The sequence below is a fragment of the Arachis stenosperma genome, chromosome 9, assembly GCF_014773155.1.
Source record: "Arachis stenosperma cultivar V10309 chromosome 9, arast.V10309.gnm1.PFL2, whole genome shotgun sequence".
Lineage (NCBI taxonomy): Eukaryota > Viridiplantae > Streptophyta > Magnoliopsida > Fabales > Fabaceae > Arachis > Arachis stenosperma.
Window position 1 is genome coordinate 33,100,932 of NC_080385.1, and position 22,964 is coordinate 33,123,895.

General features: G+C 33.3%; 1 protein-coding gene and 1 non-coding gene across 2 annotated transcripts; both read left to right on the forward strand.

The window, feature by feature from the left end:
* The first annotated feature begins 1,979 nt into the window (after positions 1-1,979).
* LOC130953340 (small nucleolar RNA R71) lies at positions 1,980-2,087 on the forward strand. The gene has a single exon (XR_009075511.1). It is a non-coding gene; the product is annotated as a small nucleolar RNA R71 (small nucleolar RNA).
* A 15,449-nt stretch (positions 2,088-17,536) lies between these two features.
* Positions 17,537-20,394, forward strand: LOC130949363 (heavy metal-associated isoprenylated plant protein 34-like). Its single transcript, XM_057878108.1, has 4 exons — positions 17,537-18,044; positions 18,128-18,203; positions 18,281-18,585; positions 18,631-20,394. The coding sequence occupies exons 1-4, from the start codon at positions 18,015-18,017 to the stop codon at positions 19,882-19,884; spliced, it is 1,665 nt and encodes a 554-aa protein (XP_057734091.1). The 5' UTR covers positions 17,537-18,014; the 3' UTR covers positions 19,885-20,394.
* The last annotated feature ends 2,570 nt before the right edge of the window (positions 20,395-22,964 follow it).

Sequence of the window (22,964 nt, forward strand, 5' to 3'; positions counted from 1 at the left end):
TGCTAGACTGGGCGTTAAACGCCCATTCTGCTACCCTTACTGGCGTTTAAATGCCAGTAAGTTGCTCTTCTAGGGTGTGCTATTTTTAATGCTATTTTTTATTTTTCTTGAATTTTTGCAGTTGTTTTTGTGACTCCACATGATCATCAACCTAAAAAATGAAATAACATAGATAAACAAAAATTGGGTTGCCTCCCAATAAGCGCTTCTTTAATGTCAATAGCTTGACAGTGAGTTCTCATGGAGCTTCACAGATGTTCAGAGCATTGTTGGAACCTCCCAACACCTAACTTAGAGTTTTAATATGGGGGTTCAACACCAAACTTAGAGTTTGGTTGTGGCCTCCCAACACCAAACTTAGAGTTTGGTTGTGGCCTCCCAACACCAAACTTAGAGTTTGACTGTGGGGGCTTTGTTTGACTCTGCATTGAGAGAAGCTTTTCTTGCTTCCTCTCCATGGTTACAGAGGGAGATCCTTATGTTTTAAACACAAGGTATTCCTCATTCAATTGAAGGACCAACTCTCCTCTGTCCACATCAATCACAGCTTTTGCTGTGGCTAGGAAGGGTCTTCCAAGGATGATGGATTCATCCTCATCCTTCCCAGTGTCTAGGATTATAAAATCAGCAAGGATGTAAAGGCCTTTGACCTTTACTAGCACGTCCTTTACCTGTCCATAAGCCTTTTTCATGGATTTGTCTGCCATCTCTAATGAGAATGTGGTAGTCTGCACCTCAAAGATTTCCAATTTCTCCATTACAGAGAGTTGTATTAAATTTATGCCTGATCCCAGGTCACACAGAGCCTTCTCAAAGGTCATGGTGCCTATGATATAGGGAATTAGGAATTTACCAGGATCCTGTTTCTTTTGAGGTAAAGTGTGCTGAACCCAGGTATTCAGTTCATTAATGAGCAATGGAGGCTCATCCTCCCAAGTCTCATTACCAAATAGCATGGCATTCAGCTTCATAATTGCACCTAACTACTGGGCAACTTGCCCTTCAATAATGTCTTTATCTTCTTCAGAAGATGAATAGTCATCAGAGCTCATGAATGGTAAAAGGAGGTTCAATGGAATCTCTATGGCCTCTAGGTGAGCCTCAGATTCCTTAGGTTTCTCAGTTGGGAACTCCTTTTTGTCCAGAGGACATTTCATGAGGTCTTCCTCACTAGGATTCACATCCTCCTCCTCCTATGTGCATTCAGCCACACCCAGTAAGGTTATGGCCTTGCATTCTCTTTTTGGGTTCTCTTCTGTATTGCTTGGGAGAGTACCAAGAGGAGTTTCAGTGACTTTTTTACTCAGCTGGCCCACTTGTGCCTCCAAATTTCTAATGGAGGACCTTGTTTCATTCATGAAACTTAGTGTGGCCTTAGATAGATCAGAGACTATGTTTGTTAAGCTAGAGAGATTCTGCTCAAAATTCTCTACCTGTTGCTGAGAAGATTATGGAAAAGGCTTGCTATTGCTAAACCTGTTTCTTCCACCATTATTATTGTTAAAGCCTTGTTGAGGCTTTTGTTGATCCTTCCATGAGAAATTTGGATGATTTCTCCATGAGGGATTATAGGTGTTTCCATAGGCTTCACCCATGTAATTCACCTCTGCCATTGCAGGGTTCTCAGGATCATAAGCTTCTTCTTCAGAAGATGCTTCTTTAGTACTGTTGGATGCATTTTGCAATCCATTCAGACTCTGAGAAATCATGTTGACTTGTTGAGTCAACATTTTATTCTGAGCCAATATGGCATTCAGAGCATCAATTTCAAGAACTCTCTTCCTCTGAGGCGTCCTATTATTCACAGGATTCCTTTTAGAAGTGTACATGAACTGGTTATTTACAACCATGTCAATGAGTTCCTGAGCTTCTGCAGGCGTTTTCTTCAGGTGAATAGATCCACCTGCAGAATGGTCCAATGACATCTTAGACAATTTAGATAGACCATCATAGAATATATCCAGGATGGTCCATTCTGAAAGCATGTCAGAAGGACACTTTTTGGTCAGTTGCTTGTATCTCTCCCAAGCTTCATAGAGGGATTCATCTTCTTTATGTCTGAAGGTTTGAACATCCACTCTAAGTTTGCTCAGCTTTTGAGAAGGAAAGAACTTGGCTAAGAAAGCCGTGACCAGCTTATCCCAAGAGTTCAGGCTATCTTTAGGTTGAGAATCCAACCATACTCTAGCTCTATCTCTTACAGCAAAAGGGAAAAGCATAAGCCTGTAGACCTCGGGATCAACCTCATTGGTCTTAATAGTATCACAGATCTGCAAGAATTCAGTTAAGAACTGAAAAGGATCTTCTGATGGAAGTCCATAAAACTTGTAATTCTGTTACATCAGAGAAACTAATTGAGGCTTTAGCATAAAATTATTTGCTTCAATGGCAGGGATTGATATGCTTCTTCCATGTAAGTTGGAATTTGGTGCAGTAAAGTCACCAAGCATCTTCCTTGCATTGTTGTTGGGTTCGGCCATGTCTCTTCCTTTTTCGAAATTCTCTATAAGGTTTTCTCTGTATTGTTGTGCTTTAGCTTCTCTTAGCTTCTTCTTCAGAGTCCTTTCAGGTTCAGGATCTGCTTCAACAAGAATGTCCTTTTCATTGCTCCTACTCATATGAAAAAGAAGATGACAGAAAAGGAAGAGGAATCCTCTATGTCACAGTATAGAGATTTCTTTATGTGAGTAGAAGAATAAGAATGAAGGAAGAAGAAGAAAAATTCGAACACAGAGAAGGGAAGGGTTCAAATTTTGAGAAGAAAAGTGTTAGTAGATAAATAAATAAATAGAAAGAGATGAGAGAGGGGAGAAAATTCGAAAATTAGAAGAAATGAAAAGAAAAATATTTTTGTTTTTATTTTAATTATTAGTTAGAATTCGAAAATAAGGAGAAAAAATAAAATTAAAATTAAAATTTGAAACAATTAGTTAATTAAAAAAATTTTGAAAAAGAGGAAGGTGATTTTCGAAAATTAGAGAGAGAAAAGTAGTTAGGTGGTTTTGAAAAAGATAAGAATTAGTAAAATAAACAAAAAGTCAATTAGTTAGTTGAAAAAGATTTGAAAATCAATGTTGAAAAGATAAAGAGTTAGAAAAGATTTTTGAAATTGATTTTGAAAAAGATATGATTTGAAAAAGATATGTTTGAAAAGATATGATTGAAAAAATATTTTGAGAAAGATTTGAAAAAGAAATTTAGAAAGATTTGATTTTGAAAATTAAAATTGATTAATTGACTAACAAGAAACTAAAAGATATGATTCTAGAATTTAAAGATTGAACCTTTCTTAACAAGAAAGTAACAAACTTCAAATTTTTTAATCAATCACATTAATTGTTAGTAAAGTTTTCGAAAATTTGAAATAAAGATAAGAAAAAGATTTTGAAAATCAATTTAAAAAATTTCGAAAATATAAAAGAAAAATGAAAAAGATTTGATTTTTGAAAAAGTCTTGAAAAGATAAGATTTTTTTAAAATTGAAATCTTGACTTGACTAACAAGAAACAACTAATTTTAAAAATTTTTGACTAAGTCAACCCAAAGATTTCAAAATTTATAAGAGAAATCAGGGAAAGATATATTTTTTATTTTTGAATTTTAATGAGGAGAGAGAAAAATAACTAAATGGCTCAAGACATAAAAATTTTAGATCAAAACACATGATGCATGCAAGAACACTATGAATGTCAAGATGAACACCAAGAACACTTTGAAGATCAAGATGAACATCAAGACTTATTTTTGAAAAATTTTTCAAGAAAAAAAAAACATGCCGGACACCAAACTTAGAAATTTTTCATGTTTAGACACTATGAATTCAAAAATGCATATGGAAAACAACAAACGACACAAAACAAGAAAATATGAAGATCAAACAAGAAGACTTGTCAAGAACAACTTGAAGATCATGAAGAATGCAATGCATAAAATTTTCAAAAAATGCACAAATTTTTAAAAACATGCAATTGACACCAAACTTAAAAATTGACACTAGACTCAAACAAGAAACACAAAAAAATTTTGGTTTTTATGATTTTATAAAATTTTTTATTTTTCTTTTCTTTTTTCGAAAAATTTTTGGAAAAATGAAAAATAAGAAAAATTTTTGAAAGATTTTTGAAAACTTTTTGAAAATAAAATAAGAAGAAAATTACCTAATCTGAGCAACAAGATGAACCGTCAGTTGTCCAAACTCGAACAATCTCCGGCAACGGCGCCAAACACTTGGTGCACGAAATTGTGATCTCAATGGCGCCAACAACTTGGTACGCACAATTGTAATATCACTCTTTTTCACAACTTCGCACAACTAACCAGCAAGTGCACTGGGTCGTCCAAGTAATAAATCTTACGTGAGTAAGGGTCGATCCCACGGAGATTGTCAGCTTGAAGCAAGCTATGGTCACCTTATAAATCTCAGTCATGCGGATTCAAATGGGTTATGGAGTTTTGATAATTAAAATATAAATAAAACATAAAATAAAGATAGAGATACTTATGTAAATCATTGGTGGGAATTTCAGATAAGCGTATGGAGATGCCTTATTCCTTTTGAATCTCTGCTTTCCTACTGCCTTCATCCAATTCTTCATACTCCTTTCTATGGCAAGCTGTAAGTAGGGCGTCACCGTTGTCAATGGCTACTTCCCATCCTCTCAGTGAAAAAGGCCCTCTACGGTTTTCCGCATGGCTAATCAGCTGTTGGTTCTCGATCGTGTTGGAATAGGATTTACTATCCTTTTGCGTCTGTCATCATGCCCTACAGTCGCAAGTTTGAAGCTCGTCACAATCATCCCATCCCAGATCCTACTCAGAATACCACAGACAAGGTTTAGACTTTTCGGATCTCAAGAATGCTGCCAATGGATTCTAGCTTATACCACGAAGACTCTGATCTCATGGAATGGAAGGCTCTGTTGTCAGGAGAGGCAACCATGCGTCGTGGACCAGGAATCCAAGAGATACACACTCTATCTTTCGTAGGTAGAACGGAAGTGTTTGTCAAGCACGCGTTCATAAGTGAGAATGGTGATGAGTGTCACGGATCATCACATTCATCAGGTTGAAGTGCGAATGAATATCTTAGAATGAGAATAAGCATGAATTGAATAGAAAACAGTAGTAATTGCATTAGTACTCGAGGAACAGCAAAGCTCCACACCCTTAATCTATGGTGTGTAGAAACTCCACCGTTGAAAGTACGTAAGTGATAGAGGTCCAGGCATGGCCGTGAGGCCAGCCCCCAATGTCTAAGATCGCATAAACTGATCAAAGATAGATACCAAGATCCAAATACAATAGTAAAAAGTCCTATTTATACTAGACTAGTTACAAGGGGTACAGAAATGAGTAAATGATGCAGAAATCCACTTCCGGGCCCACTTGCTGTGTGCTTGGGCTGAGCATTGAAGCTTTCACGTGTAGAGGTCTTCCTTGGAGTTGAACGCCAATTTGTAACTTGTTTCTGGCGTTTGACTCTGCTTTGCAACTTATTTTTGGCGTTTAGCGCCAGAATAGGGCAGAAAGCTGGCGTTAAATGCCAATTTGAATCGTCTAAACTCAGGCAAAGTATGGACTATTATATATTGCTGAAAAGCCCTGGATGTCTACTTTCCAACACAGTTGAGAGCACGCCAATTGAGCTTCTGTAGGTCCAAAAATTTCATTTCGAGTGCAGGGAGGTCAGAATCCAACAACATCTGCAGTCCATTGTCAGCCTCTGAATCAGATTTTTGCTCAGGTCCCTCAATTTCAGCCAGAAAATATCTGAAATCATAGAAAAACACACAAACTCATAGTAAAGTCCAGAAATGTGAATTTTGCTAAAAAAACTAATAAAAATATACTAAAAACTAACTAAATCATACTAAAAATTATGTAAAAAAATGCCAAAAAGCGTATAAATTATCCGCTTATCAGCTGAACTCAAAGGGAATGGGAGCTACGTCACCGTCAACTTCTGCCAATCAAAAATGATACCAACACGTAGAGAAAAAAGATACAGACACTTTTACCAGATTAGATTTTTTATTGGAGTTACGGATTACAAGAAATCGAAGAAGCCAGAAGTTCATGCCATCCATGGAATCACGTTCTCTTTCTTTTCCTTCAATAATAAACGCTGATGATGATGATTATCAATGGGATTTGGCTTGCTTAATGTTTAGATGACATAGGGGGTACGCGTCACTTATTTATACTGCTGAGTCAGTGATTCAAGTTATAAATATCTTAAACGGATAATTATAAAAATTTGATATATTAAAATACAAGTAATAATATATATGAGTTATTAATATAAATGATATTAGCAACATAACCATAAAAAATATACGGTGAAACATTAGCAAAATTAAATTCATCAAAGAGTACCGATATTACTCATATCAACAGATATTGAGTTCGATAATAATATTATTAACTAAAATCTATTTTTAAATTAAAATATTAATTACTCAAATTAAAATATATATAATTTTTATTATTTATAAATTACTAAAATTATAATATTAATTATGTAAAATATTTTATCATAATAAAAATATATATAAGAATCTAAATTTAATTGAACTCTAAAGTAGTTATAAAATTAATTTAATTACTTATAATAAAATAATTTTTAAAAATAAGGAACTCCAATTTATAAAATAAATTAAACTTATTTATATTTATATTTTAAAAAAGGTGGGTCGTTACACTTCTGATTGAGATTGGAACTCCCTGGATAGATGCAAGGATTATAGTTCACCCGACTTGTTCCGGATTAAGAAATTGAGAGTACTAATATAATTGATAACTTGTATTGAGACCGTTGAGATTTACTAAGATTGTTGAGATAAATGATGTTAATTGATATTATTGAGACTAAATATTGTTAATATTAATTGTTAGAAATTGAGAAAACCGAAAGGGCTTAATACTAGAATGAACAATAATGATATTGAGATTATTAATAGCTTAGTGTTAGAAAGAATTGAGATTAGAGACAGTTGACAAGGACTGAGACTTAATAACTTTATCCTGTTTGGACAGAAAGGACCCTAGGCTTGAACCTTGAATGATTGGAGTTTAGAATTGCCTAGCGGGTTAGTATCTTTTTACATTATCTCTATTTAAAACTATTACCTTACTGTGAATCCAAAAGAATGATGTTCTCACCCGTTGTGAAAATTCTTAATTTTACAGATACAGGACGCAATGTACCTCGTTGAGCGTGCTGGTTGTAACACCTTACCATACAGAGTCTTATGCTTAAGTCATAATTCAGAGATGGCAAGGTATTACGACCTCTAAAATAAAAATTTAGTACATATAGTAGTGTGAAAAATGATTATAACTAGGAGCCTTTGGAGAAAATGGATAAAACAAAATCGTAACTCGAAAGCGCAACACTCCGATCGAAAACGTAACGAATAAGCGAATGAGCTATCGCGAGATTATATATATATATATACAAAAGAGTGTGAAAAACAGGAATATCAAAACTCAAAATCCGGTTGTGAAAATAACCGGTCCGAGCATAGAAATATATACATGTAAATATATAAGCAAAGAACCCAAAGGGACAAGGATACAGAAAGCCTATTCTCCAAAATCTCCTCTAAGAGGAGTCATCACAGTTGTATTATTTAGTGGGGATAAAAGTATCTAAGCAAAACATAAGCTAAAGTAAAGTCCCGAGAACCAAGGATCTTCGCTAATCCAGAAGTCTCCAGCATGCTTCAGCGAGAAGCCTCACGTCCTCCATCTGAAAACCACAAAATCCGCATAGGTGAGAACCGGAGGTTCTCAGTATGGTAACAGTGCCCACATATCTAACATGTAATGTCCTGGGAAAACCAAAGGCAGTCCTATAACTTCCAACAGATAATTCAAAGCTTATAAACAGACTAAACCACAATTGGCGACTGACTGAAGATCTTCAGTCTAACTAATACTTCATTTTCCAAATCTTTCAGACCTCCCAACCACCAGCAGAAGTATAATATGGCAAACACAGTTATATCAAACAATAGATATACAAATAGAAAACAGATACAACATTTAGGCAATTAGCAAGTATTTTATAGTCAATTAGGCAACCTCAAACAATTCACATAATATGCATATGATGTATGCCTGCCCTAATAGCTGAAGATATCATCTGTCAGTTATATAGCCAACCCGACAAGTCTTGGTAGCTAACCATTGGACTGTCCCTCTATCGTGCATCCCCAACTCGAGTTATACTCAACATAATTCATAATTCATAATCCAACACCCTCACTGGTGTACACTCTCACTGGTGTATATTCACGGGGGCGAGCTCATCCGGAACTTTTACAGTGTCCGACCACACTTACGACATAGGGTCAGCAGAGTATCGAGTCTCCACCTGGAGCACGTGGTGGCTAGCCACTGCTTTCTCCCAGGGAAACTCGTATCTCAGATAGTGGAAGTGCAACATTCACATTTCATTCAATAAGCATATATGCAATTATACTCAGCCATAATCAATAATGGCTCCGCCGTACCTCGGGAATAACTCAGCCATCCGGCTCATAATTCAATCCATATCCAGCCAATTTATTAACAAATATAGCCCATCGGCTCATGGCACATAAAGCACTTCCACCGCCATCCTCCGTATCTCATACAATCATCTTTGATCATCATTGATCATTAGTTATCTCCTTTCTTCATTCACAAGTTAACACACTCCCTAGCTTCTTTTCCATCGCTATGTATATCATAATGATTTGAGACATAAAGGGTGAGATCGGAGGCTTAGAAGTATGAAATTTGGCTTTTAAAACTCAAAAATCAACTTTGGGATGAAAATAGCGTCACGCGTACCCGCCGCCCACGCGCACGCGTGGAATGGCAAAAAGTTCGTCGACGCGTATGCGTCGCCCACGCACCCGCGTGGATGGGAAAAAGCCAAGTGATGCCTACGTGACAGCCACGCGTACGTGTGGGTGCAGTTTGTGCCCCACGCACAGAACTGGCATAATTCTTGCATAACTCTCGGGAATTAGGCTGGGCAATTGGTGCAGCGCATCGACGCGTATGCGTGGGTAGTGAAAATGACGCGTCAGTCACGCCTACGCGTGGGTGTGTGTTCTGCCAAAAAAATTTCTAAGTTAAAAGCTGCAAAATTCACAATTTCAAACCCCAATCTTCTAACGGACATAACTTCTTCGTTTCAAATCACTTTTTGCCCGTTCTTCGAACGGCATGAACATCCCGGATCCAATTTCATTTCTAAATAAGTTTGGCACAAAATGGAGATCCAGAGTCCAAGTCATGCTTCGCCAAAGTATGCCCAAAAACTATATTTTTATACAAAACCATAAAGTGCTATTTTCAAAACAAACCAATTTCAACCCTTTCAAAATCAACCAAAACATACCAATTTCAACTCTTTTTGAAATCAACCCAAAACATACTAAAAATCAACCCCAAACCTCCTCAACTCATACATTAATATTTTCATCAAATTCACAACCACCGTCTCACCATTTTAACCTATCTGAATCAAATGGCTAAATTACAAACACATTAACATGTCATACATCTTTCCTCATCTCAATTTCTAACAACACCATTTCCAATCAACCATCATTACACATAACCAATATCATACTCACCATTAACATGGTTTCATCCACAATTCAACTTCAATAAATCATCAAGCATATATCACAACATGCATATCTCTCATGCATCATACCATCAACGCATCAATAATCATAATCACATATATGACCACATAATATATCTCAACCATTCAACAATATCAACAATTCAATGCCTATCTTAGGGCCTCTAGCCTAAGTTTTCACACCACATTACATTTTAGATACAGGAAATCGAGATCATACCTTAGCTGATTTCCCCTGCTCAACCGGAGCATTTCCAAATCACTTTTTCACAAGCTCTCAAGGTCTCAACACCTCCAAGAATAGATTTTTAACACACCAAAGCCCTTTTCCAAGCTTTCCAAAATTTTAATCAATCTTTAATATTCACATACACACTACCTAAGGCACAATTATCATACCTAAACACAACAACTCAATATCTAAACATCATAAACCAATAAATTACACTAGGATTGAGAATCTTACCACACCCAAGGTTCAAGTAGACAAGATTAATCTTCTCCTTCAAGAGAGTTGGGTCCTATAACATCAAAGAACCCAAAATCTCAATACTTTTTTTCATAAAATTCGAAATTAAAGGATGAAAAACTGAGATCAAAACGTGGCTTACCTAAAAAATAAAGTAGTGGGTTTTGTAGAGTTCTTCGCGGTGAACGCGTAGCCGCAAACAGTGTGGCAATCAGAGCTCTAGATCAAAAGTTATGGTGTTTTGAAGATCAAGTGAGAGATAGAACTTTGAGAGAGTGTTCTTCCCCTTTCTTTCCCATTTTTCAGCGTGAATGAGTGTTAGTGAGAAGAGAGAGTGCTGAAAATTAGGGTTTTAGGTTTAGTTATGTTGGACCAAGTGCCCAATATGAGTCCAGGTGGCCCGGTTTGGCCCGTTCGGTCCAATCTTGGTCCGATTTCTGTAAAATTAGTATCGAAATTCTCATTTCAATCTCCTCTATCATGTTAAGTCATAAAAATCACATTTTTTTCTTTCTAGAATAAATTCTCATTTATGCGTTAATTAACCAGGTTTTACATTGGTTTCTTTTTAGAAGTGAAAATTGTCTTTTGGGTTTTCATTATATATTTAGATATTCTTCTCCACTTTTGTATATTATAACTGTATGTCCCTCTTAGAAGTTGACTTTAAAAAAATAGGATGTATTTTGTATCTTTCTGGGTTGTATTATACTTTCTAGCCGACCTTATCTTCGCAGGTCGAGACTAGTATTGTTATGTATTTTCTTTCGAATCATATATATATATATATATATATATATATATAGTCGTCTCTGTATATTTTTGACGTTTTCGAGTATGATGCGATTATTTGTTCTGTTATCTTTCTTCACAAGTTCCTAGTTATATTTTATCTTTCAAATATACGTATGTACTTTGTTTTTAGAGGTCGTAATATCTCGCCACTTCTGACTTATGACTGCAGCGTAAAATTTTGTGTGGTAAAGTGTTACACGCCTTCCCTCCTTCGACACAGCATTGCCCTTCCTTTGTCTGCTGTAGTAGCGCCCTCCTGCCACTCCCCCCTCTTGCGAATGAAGCAACGCCGCACCATATCCAAACGTACCAAGGTCTTAGTTTTGGATCATTCTTTTTATTAGTTTTGGATGTTTCTTTTTCTTAAATTTTAGATATTTCTTTTTCTTATGTTTTGGATTTTTCTTCTTTTTGGATTTTGGATGATTTTGCAAATAGTTTTAGATAACTCTTTTCTTTAGTTTTCGGATGTTCTATTTTCAATATTTTACTAAATATCTATTTGTTAGATTTTAGAATTTTAAAAAGATTGTGGAAATCTCATTTTTCTTAGGTCTTGAATATTTCTTTTTGTTACGCTTTAGATGTTTTTTTTTTAGAAATTTTTAAAATAATTTTAAAATTTTAAAATAATTTTTAGCATTTTTAAAATAATTATGAAATTTTTAAAATGAATCTTTAGTGATTTTGTCATCTTAGATGTTTGTTATTATTTAATTTTAGTTGTTTTTTTTTAGATTTTAGATTTTTTTATTAGGTTTAGATGTTTTTCATGATAATTTGAATTTACATTCCTTCAAAAGATAGTTTTAAATGTTTATTTTTGTTACGTTTGGATTTTTTATTAAAATTTTTAAAATAATTTAAAAAATTTTAAAATGAATTTTAAATTGTTTTAAAATTTTTAAAATGAATCTTTAAAATAATTTTTACAACAATTTTAGATGTTTGTTTTAGATGTTTTTTATTTTTAATTTTTTTTGTTATTAGATTTTAAAATTTTTAATGATAATTTGAATTTATATTTTTTTTAAAAATTCAAAAAGAAAAAAGAGCTGAAATTAACTGCAGCTGACTGCATTTCTTATTGATTACCTAGTGTAGTTGGGAGCAAAGATAATAATCATCACAATGGAGAAGTGGGTAGCTTTTATGGCGAGAATCTTCTATTCCTCTCCACTACTTGGTTACAAGATGTTGAAATAATAGAAAGAAGTTGGCCACTACATGTCCATGTTTGGCTGTGAAAGAAACCAAGTACAATTTGATAAGTTTGGAGTAAATGTTTTTTTTATTATTATTTATTCGAAAGATAAAATATTTTTTATAATTTAAAAATTATTAGTTAGTTTTTAATTATTTAATTAATTAGTCTAAATAATATTGTTATCGAATTAAATGGATTCTAATATATAAAAAATTTGTCATTTACAAAATTCGTTTAAATTAATTACTTAAATTATTATGTATCGATTAAAAACTTTTAAATTATTAAAAAATGTTTTGTTATTTGAATAAACAGTCAAAGACAAAAAAAAGAACATTTACTCCTAAGTTTATGGGTATACACCACAACAACGCCGCACACTGATTGGAAGCATATATAAACTCAGTTGGATAGTCAAATATTTTTTATTCTTGTAAAAGAAATTAATTAATTAAAAGAAAGTATGAGTGGAAAGTGTACCAAATGAAATGAAACCAACTCAACAGGGCCACATCTTACAAATAAAGTTTGGATTATTATGAAGGCGTTTTGTAGATTAGAGACATCTTTTTTGAAAAATCCTAATAAAAGATTATGCGAGGACAGCGATTTTCCACCCAGGTTGGGCTTTTAATGAAGACAAATAATGATTTTGGTTGCAAAAGAAGGGTTCAAACTCGCAGAACATCAGTGTTTCTTCACTGTGCACATTTCCTTTTTCTAAAAAGTAAAACTTGTGTTATATATATATTTTTTATTTTTTAATTTATCCTATTAAATAATAAATGAAAGACCTAATACGTATTTCACATTTTATGATAGCTAGATTAGAAAGTGGAAATATTATTTTAAAATAGAGATATTTTATTCTTTTTTAATCAATGATTTAAGTATTAGTTTTGATTTTTGATAAATTATTATTATTTTGACACCTAAAATATGGTGTTTTAGACAAAAAATCATTAAAAGAAAGAAAAACATTTGTAATTTTGAAAAGATCACAAAATTATGACAAATTTGTTAAAATGAAATCATGAGTACCTTTTTTTATTTAAAAACTATTTAACCAAAATTAACATTTTTGAAACGGTAAAACAGTGGTTTACCTTTGTATATTGTGCAACAATAACTAAATACTAAATACTTAAATAGAGTGACATGTAGAATAATGAAATAATAGTAAGACTTTTCCAAAGGAGAAGTATGGTTATTTTAGAGTTTAGTGATTGACTGTATTATGTGTCAGTGGCCTTGGGATGAGGCTTTGAGAGGTCCCTTTGATGGTAGCTTAGCTTTTTTACACACAAACCCAAATCTCTTCTCTTTAGTCTTTAGATCTTAGACCTTAGTAGTTGAATCACTGTTTAACCTTGTTGACTGACAGGTCTTCTGGTCTTTGTTGTTTTGCTTTCTTAGTGAAAGTCCAAAACATGTTCTTATTTCCAAATTTTAATATTTTAATTAATTAATTAATAACGGCCACATTCCTAGATAGACAACACTAGCTTATATTAATTATTAAATGATGCATGCATTAGCAAAAAGATTCTAAATGTGTTATAATTAAATAATCATCACAGGCTATGCTATAGCCTCCATAATTATTAGATCAAAAAATTAAACAGTTTAATCATGCACACACCAAGTAGGGAAAAAATAAATAGAAAATTACAAATGAATTAACATCAGTCGTTTTCTTTTTTGATATAAAATTTAAGTGGAAGCTGGTGCGGATATCCATCAAGATCTGGAAAAAAAAATCCTCAACTTCTTTAAAAATGTTTATTAGGGGAAATTAAAATTTTGAGGTGTTATACTTATAGTGTTATAGGGACATAGTTCACTTTGTCCTTTAACGATACGGTGGGATTTGATCTCCGCCGATAAAATTAGTGTATTTGATAAGAACTTTTTCTTTTTAATATTGTATTATTAAAGGAGAAATCTTTCGTCATGAACCAAACTGTGTGTTAAACACAACTATGATTATTTACAAAACGTCAGTGACGTTTTGTATTTCTTCAATTAAAATAATAATTTTTTAACAAAACGTCAGTGACGTTTTGTGTTTTAATAATTAAAATAATATTTTTTATTACAAAACGTCAATAACGTTTTGTTCTTTTATGATTAAAAATTTTTTTTTATTACAAAATGTCAATGACGTTTTGTGCTACTATCACAACTGTGTAAAACACCCAAATGATCAAATATTTTTGTATTTCACATTAAAATTATTCATATATAAAAATTTTAGCCTATTTGATAATTAGTCGCGTTTATTGTTTTAAAAGTTCGCACACTAAATTTTTAAGCGATTTAATTTATGACTATGTTAAGTGTAGTATAAAATATGTATTAGAATATAAATATATATATTTAAAATAAATTAAATTATACATATATTTATATATGAATATATTATTAGTTAATTTTAATATATAAATAGTATTTTTTAATTTAGTATTAAAAGAATAAATTAAAAATAAAAATTTATATACTTATTTTTATATAAAATTAATTATAAAAAATTATTAAATAATAATTTAATTAAATTTGTCAAAATATCTAATTATTTTTAACTATTAAATTCTCATAAAAATAATTACAAATAAATTTTTTACATTCAAATCACACATAAAATTAAAAAAAGCAAATTCACTACTTACTTAAAATGTTAAAATATTAAAATGTTATTTAAATTGCTCTTAATTAATACTCTTATTACTAATTAGATATTAGACATTAGATATTTATTATTTAATTTTTTTATTTAAAATAAAATAATAATTAGGTCTTTGAAGATGTTGAATTTAGACTAATTAGTTTTTGAAAAAAAATACTAATTAAGTTTTTTAAAATAGCAAATAATACACATGTATGTCTTTGTGACAATGAATAGTGTAAAATAAAATAGAATTATTGTTTATGTATTTCATTATTTACGATGGTACATGTCTCGTTATTATCACATGAGCATAAAATGATATAGTTTTGGATAGTAAAATATTTATTATCTTTTAAATTTTCATATACTATGTTCATATCCTGATCCAACACTAAGATCCAAGACCAAATGAGAGGCCCAATCCAAAGATTGACCCTCATTTGATACCGACCTTCTCTCAAGTAGTCGGTTCTAACCACGACTTGCCCCAAGGAAGTCGGAAGTGAAGATTAGCTGGCAGATAAACACTTATTCAAATAAGTAACTGCCCCTAAAATCTCTCAACCCACTTCTAGGGGCCACATCGCAACTTCCCTAAGATAAAGGGACGGTTATCCTCCTTAAAAGGTGGAACTACTCCAACGGTGGTTATTGGTTCACCACTATAAATACACTGACACCCCTCAGGTATCACTAAGTTCCAATACTCTCTAAACTTGCTTAGACCCTTGCTGACTTAGGCATCAGATTATCTTTGCAGGTACCACCCCACATTCTCTCACACACAAGTCAGACAGAGGTTCTCAAACGCGAACCTAGTCGAAGGGATCCCTCCTTCAGACGATTGGGCCAACCCAACGAGTCCAACACATTAATCTCCGGTTATCCTTTCGTAACATACTCTTTTATCAACGGCTCTATATTTCTTACAAATCTAATCAAAGCAAATGATGTTTTGTTCTAAAAGTTGTTATCTATATGCCTTTCTTTCATAAATATACATGTCAGAGTACTTAATAGTATATATAAGTATCATCATTAAGTTTTAGTTGATGAATTGATTGAGGGATATCATGTGTCTATTATTTACTATCCTAGAAGACCAAATTAATATTTTTTTTGAATTAAATAGTACGAAGTCAAAATCTTCATAGACCTAATTATCATTTTACTCTTTTATTTACTCATGTCTTATAACTAAACAGTACTTATTATATCATAATATTTATAGAGTATGTGATGGTAAAATATATTATTTTTAAGTTATTGTTGAGAATTGAAACTAGGAGTGACAACATGCACCTTATTCACGGGTACCTAATCCGATTCAACTCGATCGGATAGGTTGCTAACCCGATTCATAATGAATAGGGTGCGGGTTGAGACTCAACCCTATCCGACCAACACATGTTGAACCAAGGGTTTTTCATTAAATGCAAAAAATTCTTAACCACTAAAAATAGATCATTAATCGATAATTTAATATGTTTTTCTTTTACATAAAAATTATTGTTTTTAAATTATCATCAAGTTATATAATAATATTATATCTTTTTTTATAACCTGAGAACAGAATCAAATACCTATAAATTAACAACAGATAAAATTAGAATTAAAATATTTTCAATTTTATAAATAAATTAAAATTAAATTTATTTAAAAATCTCAATTCATAAGTAAAAATTAAAATTGGATTCAAATCTTATTATACCCTACTCATTACTACTCTAAGTGAAACCATAGCTACAATAACATCAACAACGTATGATACCACCGCCACAATAGCAGCTAAATTAAATGAATTCACTATTGTGAATTAGATATTCAGATTCCAAATACAAAATATGAAGTAATAATAAATAGATTTAATAACGTAACGAAGCACAAGGTATGTCTTTGAAGATTTAAACTTCTTAAGTGGTCGCTTGACTATTTTAAGTTCGCCAACCTACAATGAATAATGTTGTCACGTTGACACAGAAGCTTCTCTTCTGCTTTAACGCAAGGCAACAATCGCTACATAACTTATTATTATTATTGTTTTAAATTTTCTCAGTTTTCTACTTTTCTTTCTAACTTTCTTTTCTTGACAATTAACATGGGAGGCCCAGCTACCGAGACTTATACGTGCATGTAAAAATATAAAAATTTGTAGACCAAAAAAAATATAAAAATTTATATATATACAAAAAATTAATTCTTAAATTAATTATTATATATTTAATATTTAATATATATTTTATAAAAATAAATAATTTAATAATTAATCTTTTATGTACGCATATCATATAAATATTATTCAAAATGATTAAATCTAAACCAAATATATAATTGTAATAATCTATAAAAACTAAAAAATTATACAGAAATAAAAATCTCCAAATTATATAAAGATTCTGTACCACACTACTAGTAAAAATCTAACTGATCGGTTTTTTACTTTTTTACTTTCGAAAATTGAACAGATTTTATGTGGTTCTTTTCAAGTGAAAATTAAAGTAATTTTGAAACTGGGAAAAAAATTCTGAAATATTTGCTAATTTAAAAAAAAAAAGAAAACTAACAAGAGAGTTGTTTCTGAGCCCAATCCAAGAAGGTCCGGCCCAAAAGTAAGGTCCAATGACCCTTTTGCCCCCCACCCATTGGATTAAGCTAAAATCTGAAAAGTCGGTCATAGCTGTCAGAAAAATATATTATAAAAGATATTTATAAAAACGAAAGCTCATCACCATTTTTTCTTTATTAGAAAAAAAAAAAAAGCCGAAAAAGAGAGTTGCTTGAAATAAATTAGGCGCAAGAGTGGCAGTATTAAGCAGTGAAGAAAGCACTTGAGAAAAATTGAACACCCTCACTTGGGTTCACTCTCTTTCTCTCTCTCTCTCTTGCTGTCTTGTTTTTTGTTATATATAAAACCAGAAACAAGAAAGTGTAAAGCCAGCTAATAGTTATTCGTAGTTGATGAGCGGGTGTACTATTAAGTGTGCCTCAAAGTACGGATAATTATTTTGTGTTCAACGGAAACAAACATTTGTTGTGTTATTTTCAGTGTTGCTTGTTGCTGCTGCAAGCCAAACAAAAGAAAGAAGAGATAAGAGTGTTTGGTTGTGTGTGTGTCCCCTTTTGAGTACCAACAATAATCTCTCTCTAAAAAAAGAAGATATCTTTATATGTAACAACTTCTACTACTTCACTTCACCCTTGTATCACTTTGAGACTCTACTCTTCAAGGATGAGTAAACAAGACATGATGAGAATTCAGGTGAACATCTTAACTGAATTTGTAAACAAAAGTCTTCCCTTTTGATAATTTGTTAACTGATTTATTTTTTGGTGTACATGTAGAATTGTATTCTGAAGGTGAATATCCACTGTGATGGGTGTGAGCAGAAAGTGAAGAAACTGCTTCAGAAAATAGACGGTACATTCTTGTTTCTGTTTTGCTTTTGCTTTTTCAAGTTGTTAGTATAACTAATTAGTTGTTGTTGGTGGTGGCAGGTGTGTATTCAGTGAATATAGATGCTGAGCAAGGGAAGGTTGTGGTATCAGGCCATATAGATCCAGCAAAGCTCATAAAGAAGCTCAAGAGAGGAGGCAAACATGCTGAACTATGGAGCCAGAAAGGAGGAGGAGGAGGCGGCATCATGTTCAACCAGAACTTCCCCATTAACCCACAACAGTTCAAGAACTTGCAAATTGATCCCTCCAAGATGATGGCGGCAGCATCAGCAGGAGGAGGAGGAGGAGGAGGAGGAAAGAACAATAAGGGGCAAAATGGTCATAAAGGAGGAGGAGGAGGAGGAGGAGGAGGAGGAGGAGGAGGAGGAGGAGGAGGAGGTGGTGGTGGTGGTGGTGGTGGTGGTGGTGGTCAAATAGCAAACTTTCAAAACATGAAGGGGACAAAAGATCTCAAGGGACAGGGGAAGGATCAGAAATCTGTCAAGTTTAACTTATCCGATAATGAGGATTATGATGAAAGTGATGATGGTCTTGATGATTTTGATGATGAGTTCGATGATGAGGATTTTGATGATGACGAATATGATGATGAGGACGAGGAAGAAGAATATGGCCATGGACATGGTGGACATGGTGGGCATGGTAATCCCATGATGAATAACAAGATGATGCCAATGATGATGGCCAATGCCCGTGGGCCACATGGGCCTGCTGGCATGATGATGAATGGGCCTGCCATGAACAGCCATAAAGGCAATGCCTTTGGTGGCGGTGGTGGTGGGGGAGCCAAGAAAGCTGCTGATGTCATGGATCTCCCTATGCAAATGAAGGGCAAAGATGGAAATGGGGGAAAGAAAGGTGGTGGTGGAGATGGTGGTAAAAACAACAAAGGAGGAAAGAATAACAAGGGGGGTGGCGGTGGTGGTGGTGGTGGTGGTGGAGATAACAAGAAAAAGGGTGGGAAATCAAAAAGTGGTGGTGGTGGCGGTGGCTTCCTTGTTAAGTTATTAGGTCTTGGAGGAAAGAAAAGCAAGAAAGGGGCAACCGACACAACAAACAAGAACAACAAAGGCAATGGGAATGGTGGGAACAAGGGCAAAGATGGAAAGAAAAATGGGGGTGGGAAATTGGACAAAGTTGACTTCGATTTTGATGATTTTGATATTCTCCCTCCTAGTAGTGGCAAAAGTGGAAAGGGTGGGAGTGGTGGTGGCAAGGGGGGTAATAATAATGGTCATCATCATGGCGGTAGTGGTAATAATGGCAACATGGGCCAAATGGGTCAGAAAGGCCCAATGGGACAAATGGGCCAGATGGGGAATATTCCGGCAGTGCAAGGGTTGCCGGCGGCCGCAATGAATGGTGGTGGCTACTATCAAGGGATGCAAATGCAACAACCAAATCCATATAACATGCAACAACAACAATATATGGCCATGATGATGAACCAACATCAACAACAGCAGCAACATCAACATCAACAAGCAAACATGAATATGTATCCACCACAACACATGATGTATGGTGGTGGTGGCATGAGGCCGTACATGATGCCACCGCCACCCATGCCGTTACATCCCATGGCTGATCCCATGACACATGTTTTCAGTGATGAGAACACCGAGAGCTGCACCATCATGTAGTAGGTAGTAGTACTGTATAAAGTTTTAGTACTAGTTGGCTTAGTTTGTTTTTTTTTTTTTTTTCTCAAGGGTTATTATTGTCATCTTGCCTAGTGGTTCCATTAAATTTTGTTGTAGACTTTGGAAGTAGTGGTAAAATATTAGAGGGGGAGGGGGAAGGAGAAAAAGAAAAAAGTGTAAGATTTTTAGGATAATTTGATATATCATATGTTTTTTGTTTGCATTTTAATTTTGGTACCGTGTCCTACGTGAAAACAAACTTATATATTGTAGAGTGGGACATGGTTTGGTTGCTGCCACTGCAAGGCAACGACAGAAAAACTCACATGGCCTTTGCTGAAAATTAAATTGGAGCCATGTGCCTTGTAAAATCCAAATTGCTCTTTAGGGTTCCTTATGTGGGCTACTGCTATTAGCCACCTTGCTAAATATATGCTTTTCACACGGGCTAGTTGATCACAACGCTGAAATTTGTTGAATTATGTAATAAAACTTTGGTTCATGTTTCAAGGCTGTCATGTAGGGAATGCTCAGGTTTAGCTTACAAGTACCATTGGCGGTTGTTAACTAGAGTATTTATGGATTTTTTTAAATAAATAAATTAATTTTTATGTTTATATTTATGTGTATTTTTCAAAGTGTCCATTCCTTAACATTTTCATAAAAAACATAATAAATTTTAATTATATAGTACAAAAATTTTTGCAACACATAAAATTTTCTTAAAAAAGAGTTCAACTTAATATATGTCTTATCTAAACTAAACACATAATTATATTTTAATAAACACGCATCTAAACTTTGTGTTTTTTTGTTTTTTATTTTTTATTTTTTTTCTTTCAAAATTTTTATGTTTATCATAAAAAATTTTCATATTTATTGCCAAAAAAAGAAAAAAATAAACATAATAACGTAAGTTTTTTTTTTGTATTTTGCTTTTATCTACAAATTTTTATATAAACAAATTATCTAAATAAATATTTGGGATTTATATTTATGCAAATGTAACAATTTCAAATACCACAAAACTTTTATCCGTTTTACCATAATAAGTTGCTTTTATTGCTTCTTGCAATACTTTTATTATTTCTACAGTATCCGTTTTAATCAACGGAAAGATCTTCACAAAAATGACATGGTAATTAAGTTATCGGTAATCACTCAAAATTGATGTAGCTAAGCAAGTGTATAGAATATTATACCTTTTAACCTTTTAAACATCTTTTTGTATGCAAAGTGAGATACAAATCAACTAGTATAATATTTGTTGAATTTTTTGTATTTTTTATAGTACTTAAGATGATCTGATTCTAATATTTTGTACTCAACATTTCGATAGATGCTGTAATCATTTACACTCAATACAACTTTTTCTTATTCCTCAATATAGCTTCATCATTTTTTTCATGAAGCATACATAGAATGTCTTTTTTATCTTTTCTTTTCATCTCTTTTCTATAATTTTAAAAAGCTGAATTTAATTATGTGAGAAATCAAATAAAAGCCATAAGCCAAAAAAGATAAGGGAGACAAATTTGAGAAAAGTCTTAATATTCATTGTATTGTAATAGTATTTTAGTTGCTTGAACTATGATTAGTTATTTTATTTTAAGTTGGGTTAGTACTTAAAAATTGCAAGGTTGCGAGAACTGATTCGGTCAATGAACCGATAAAATAACTGGTTTACTGATTCAATGGTTTGATCGGGGTTCAACCAGAATTTAACCAGTTTAATTAAACATTCATTAAAAATTTAATATATAATTTCAAATATTTAAATTTGATAATTTCTAACCTAATCAAATCCAAAATTTCAAAATTTACCATAATGTTCTACAAAAAAAAAAAATATATTAACAATAAAATCTCCAACTAAATACAGGCACTAACCATCACTAATCAGTAATCATCAGAAAATCAGCAACAAGCCAACAATATATCATCAAGCAACAACATCATCATCATTTCAGAAAATCAACAATTCAAAATAAGCAAACATTAACAAAATCAACTCAGCAACTCATAATTAAACCCAGCAATTCACAATTAAACCCAACTCCAATTCAGAAATAAATAAAGGCACTAATCATCACTAAACAGTAATCATCAGAAAATCCACAAACAGGCAACAATATATCATCAAGCAACAACATCATCATCATCATTTCAGAAAATCAGCACTTTAGAATAAGCAAACATCAACAAAATCAGTATTATTAACTCAGCAACTCATATTAAACCCAAATAACTCATAATTAAACCCAACTCCAATTCAAAATCAAAGGCACCAATCATCACTGATCAATAACCATCAGAGAATCAACAAGAAGCCAACAACATATCAGTAACAATATCATCATCATTTTAGAAAATCATCCTAGAATCATAAATCAACCATCAACAAGATTATTCCAGTTTCATAAAATAAGTAAGAGACTATGTACTCATTCACAATTTTACACATAATGAAAATTTTGATGCCAAATGTAATTATATTTGTCCTGCATCTGTCTGCTTTCAAGTGAAGTGATTTGCAAATATGAAGACTGGGTCCTGCATCAACACTCAGAGTGCTTACTGCTTACCAGCGGCGAGGAGGAAGGGGAGTGACGGCGACGACAGAGGAGACGGCCACACCGGCGAACAAAGAGAGAGAGCGTTTGAACAGAGGAGACAGCGTGACGGCCACAGAGCTTCCACACGATGGCGACACAGCTTCTTAGGACGGCGACGGAGCTTCCACGGCACGACACCGACGAACAGAGGAGAGGAGATGCGGTGGCTGTGGGTTCCGCAGGGCTGTGGAGCTGCGGGAGTTGCGGTGGGTGCAGCGGCTGGGTGCTGTGGGGCTAGGGGAGATGCAGTGGCTGTGGGTTCCGCTAGGGTTCTTTTCTATTCTTCCAATTGAGTTTTTGAGAGAGGAGAGGAGTCGATTTATGGCTTCGTTTCGTTTAGGCAATTAGACGTTTGTTTTTTTTTTAAGAGCCAAAAAACCGCAAAAAAACCGGACAGTTCTTCTAGTTCACTGATTAATCGCCGGTTCGACCGATTTTTTCTTTGATTTTTGCAAGACAATTTCT

Coding starts and splice junctions, on each gene's coding strand:
- LOC130949363 (XM_057878108.1), top strand. CDS start 18,015: ATGAGTAAACAAGACATGATGAGAATTCAG. Junction 18,204..18,280: donor ACTGCTTCAGAAAATAGACG/GTACATTCTTGT, acceptor TGGTGGTGGCAG/GTGTGTATTCAGTGAATATA. Junction 18,586..18,630: donor AAGGAGGAGGAGGAGGAGGA/GGAGGAGGAGGA, acceptor GGTGGTGGTGGT/GGTGGTGGTGGTGGTGGTGG.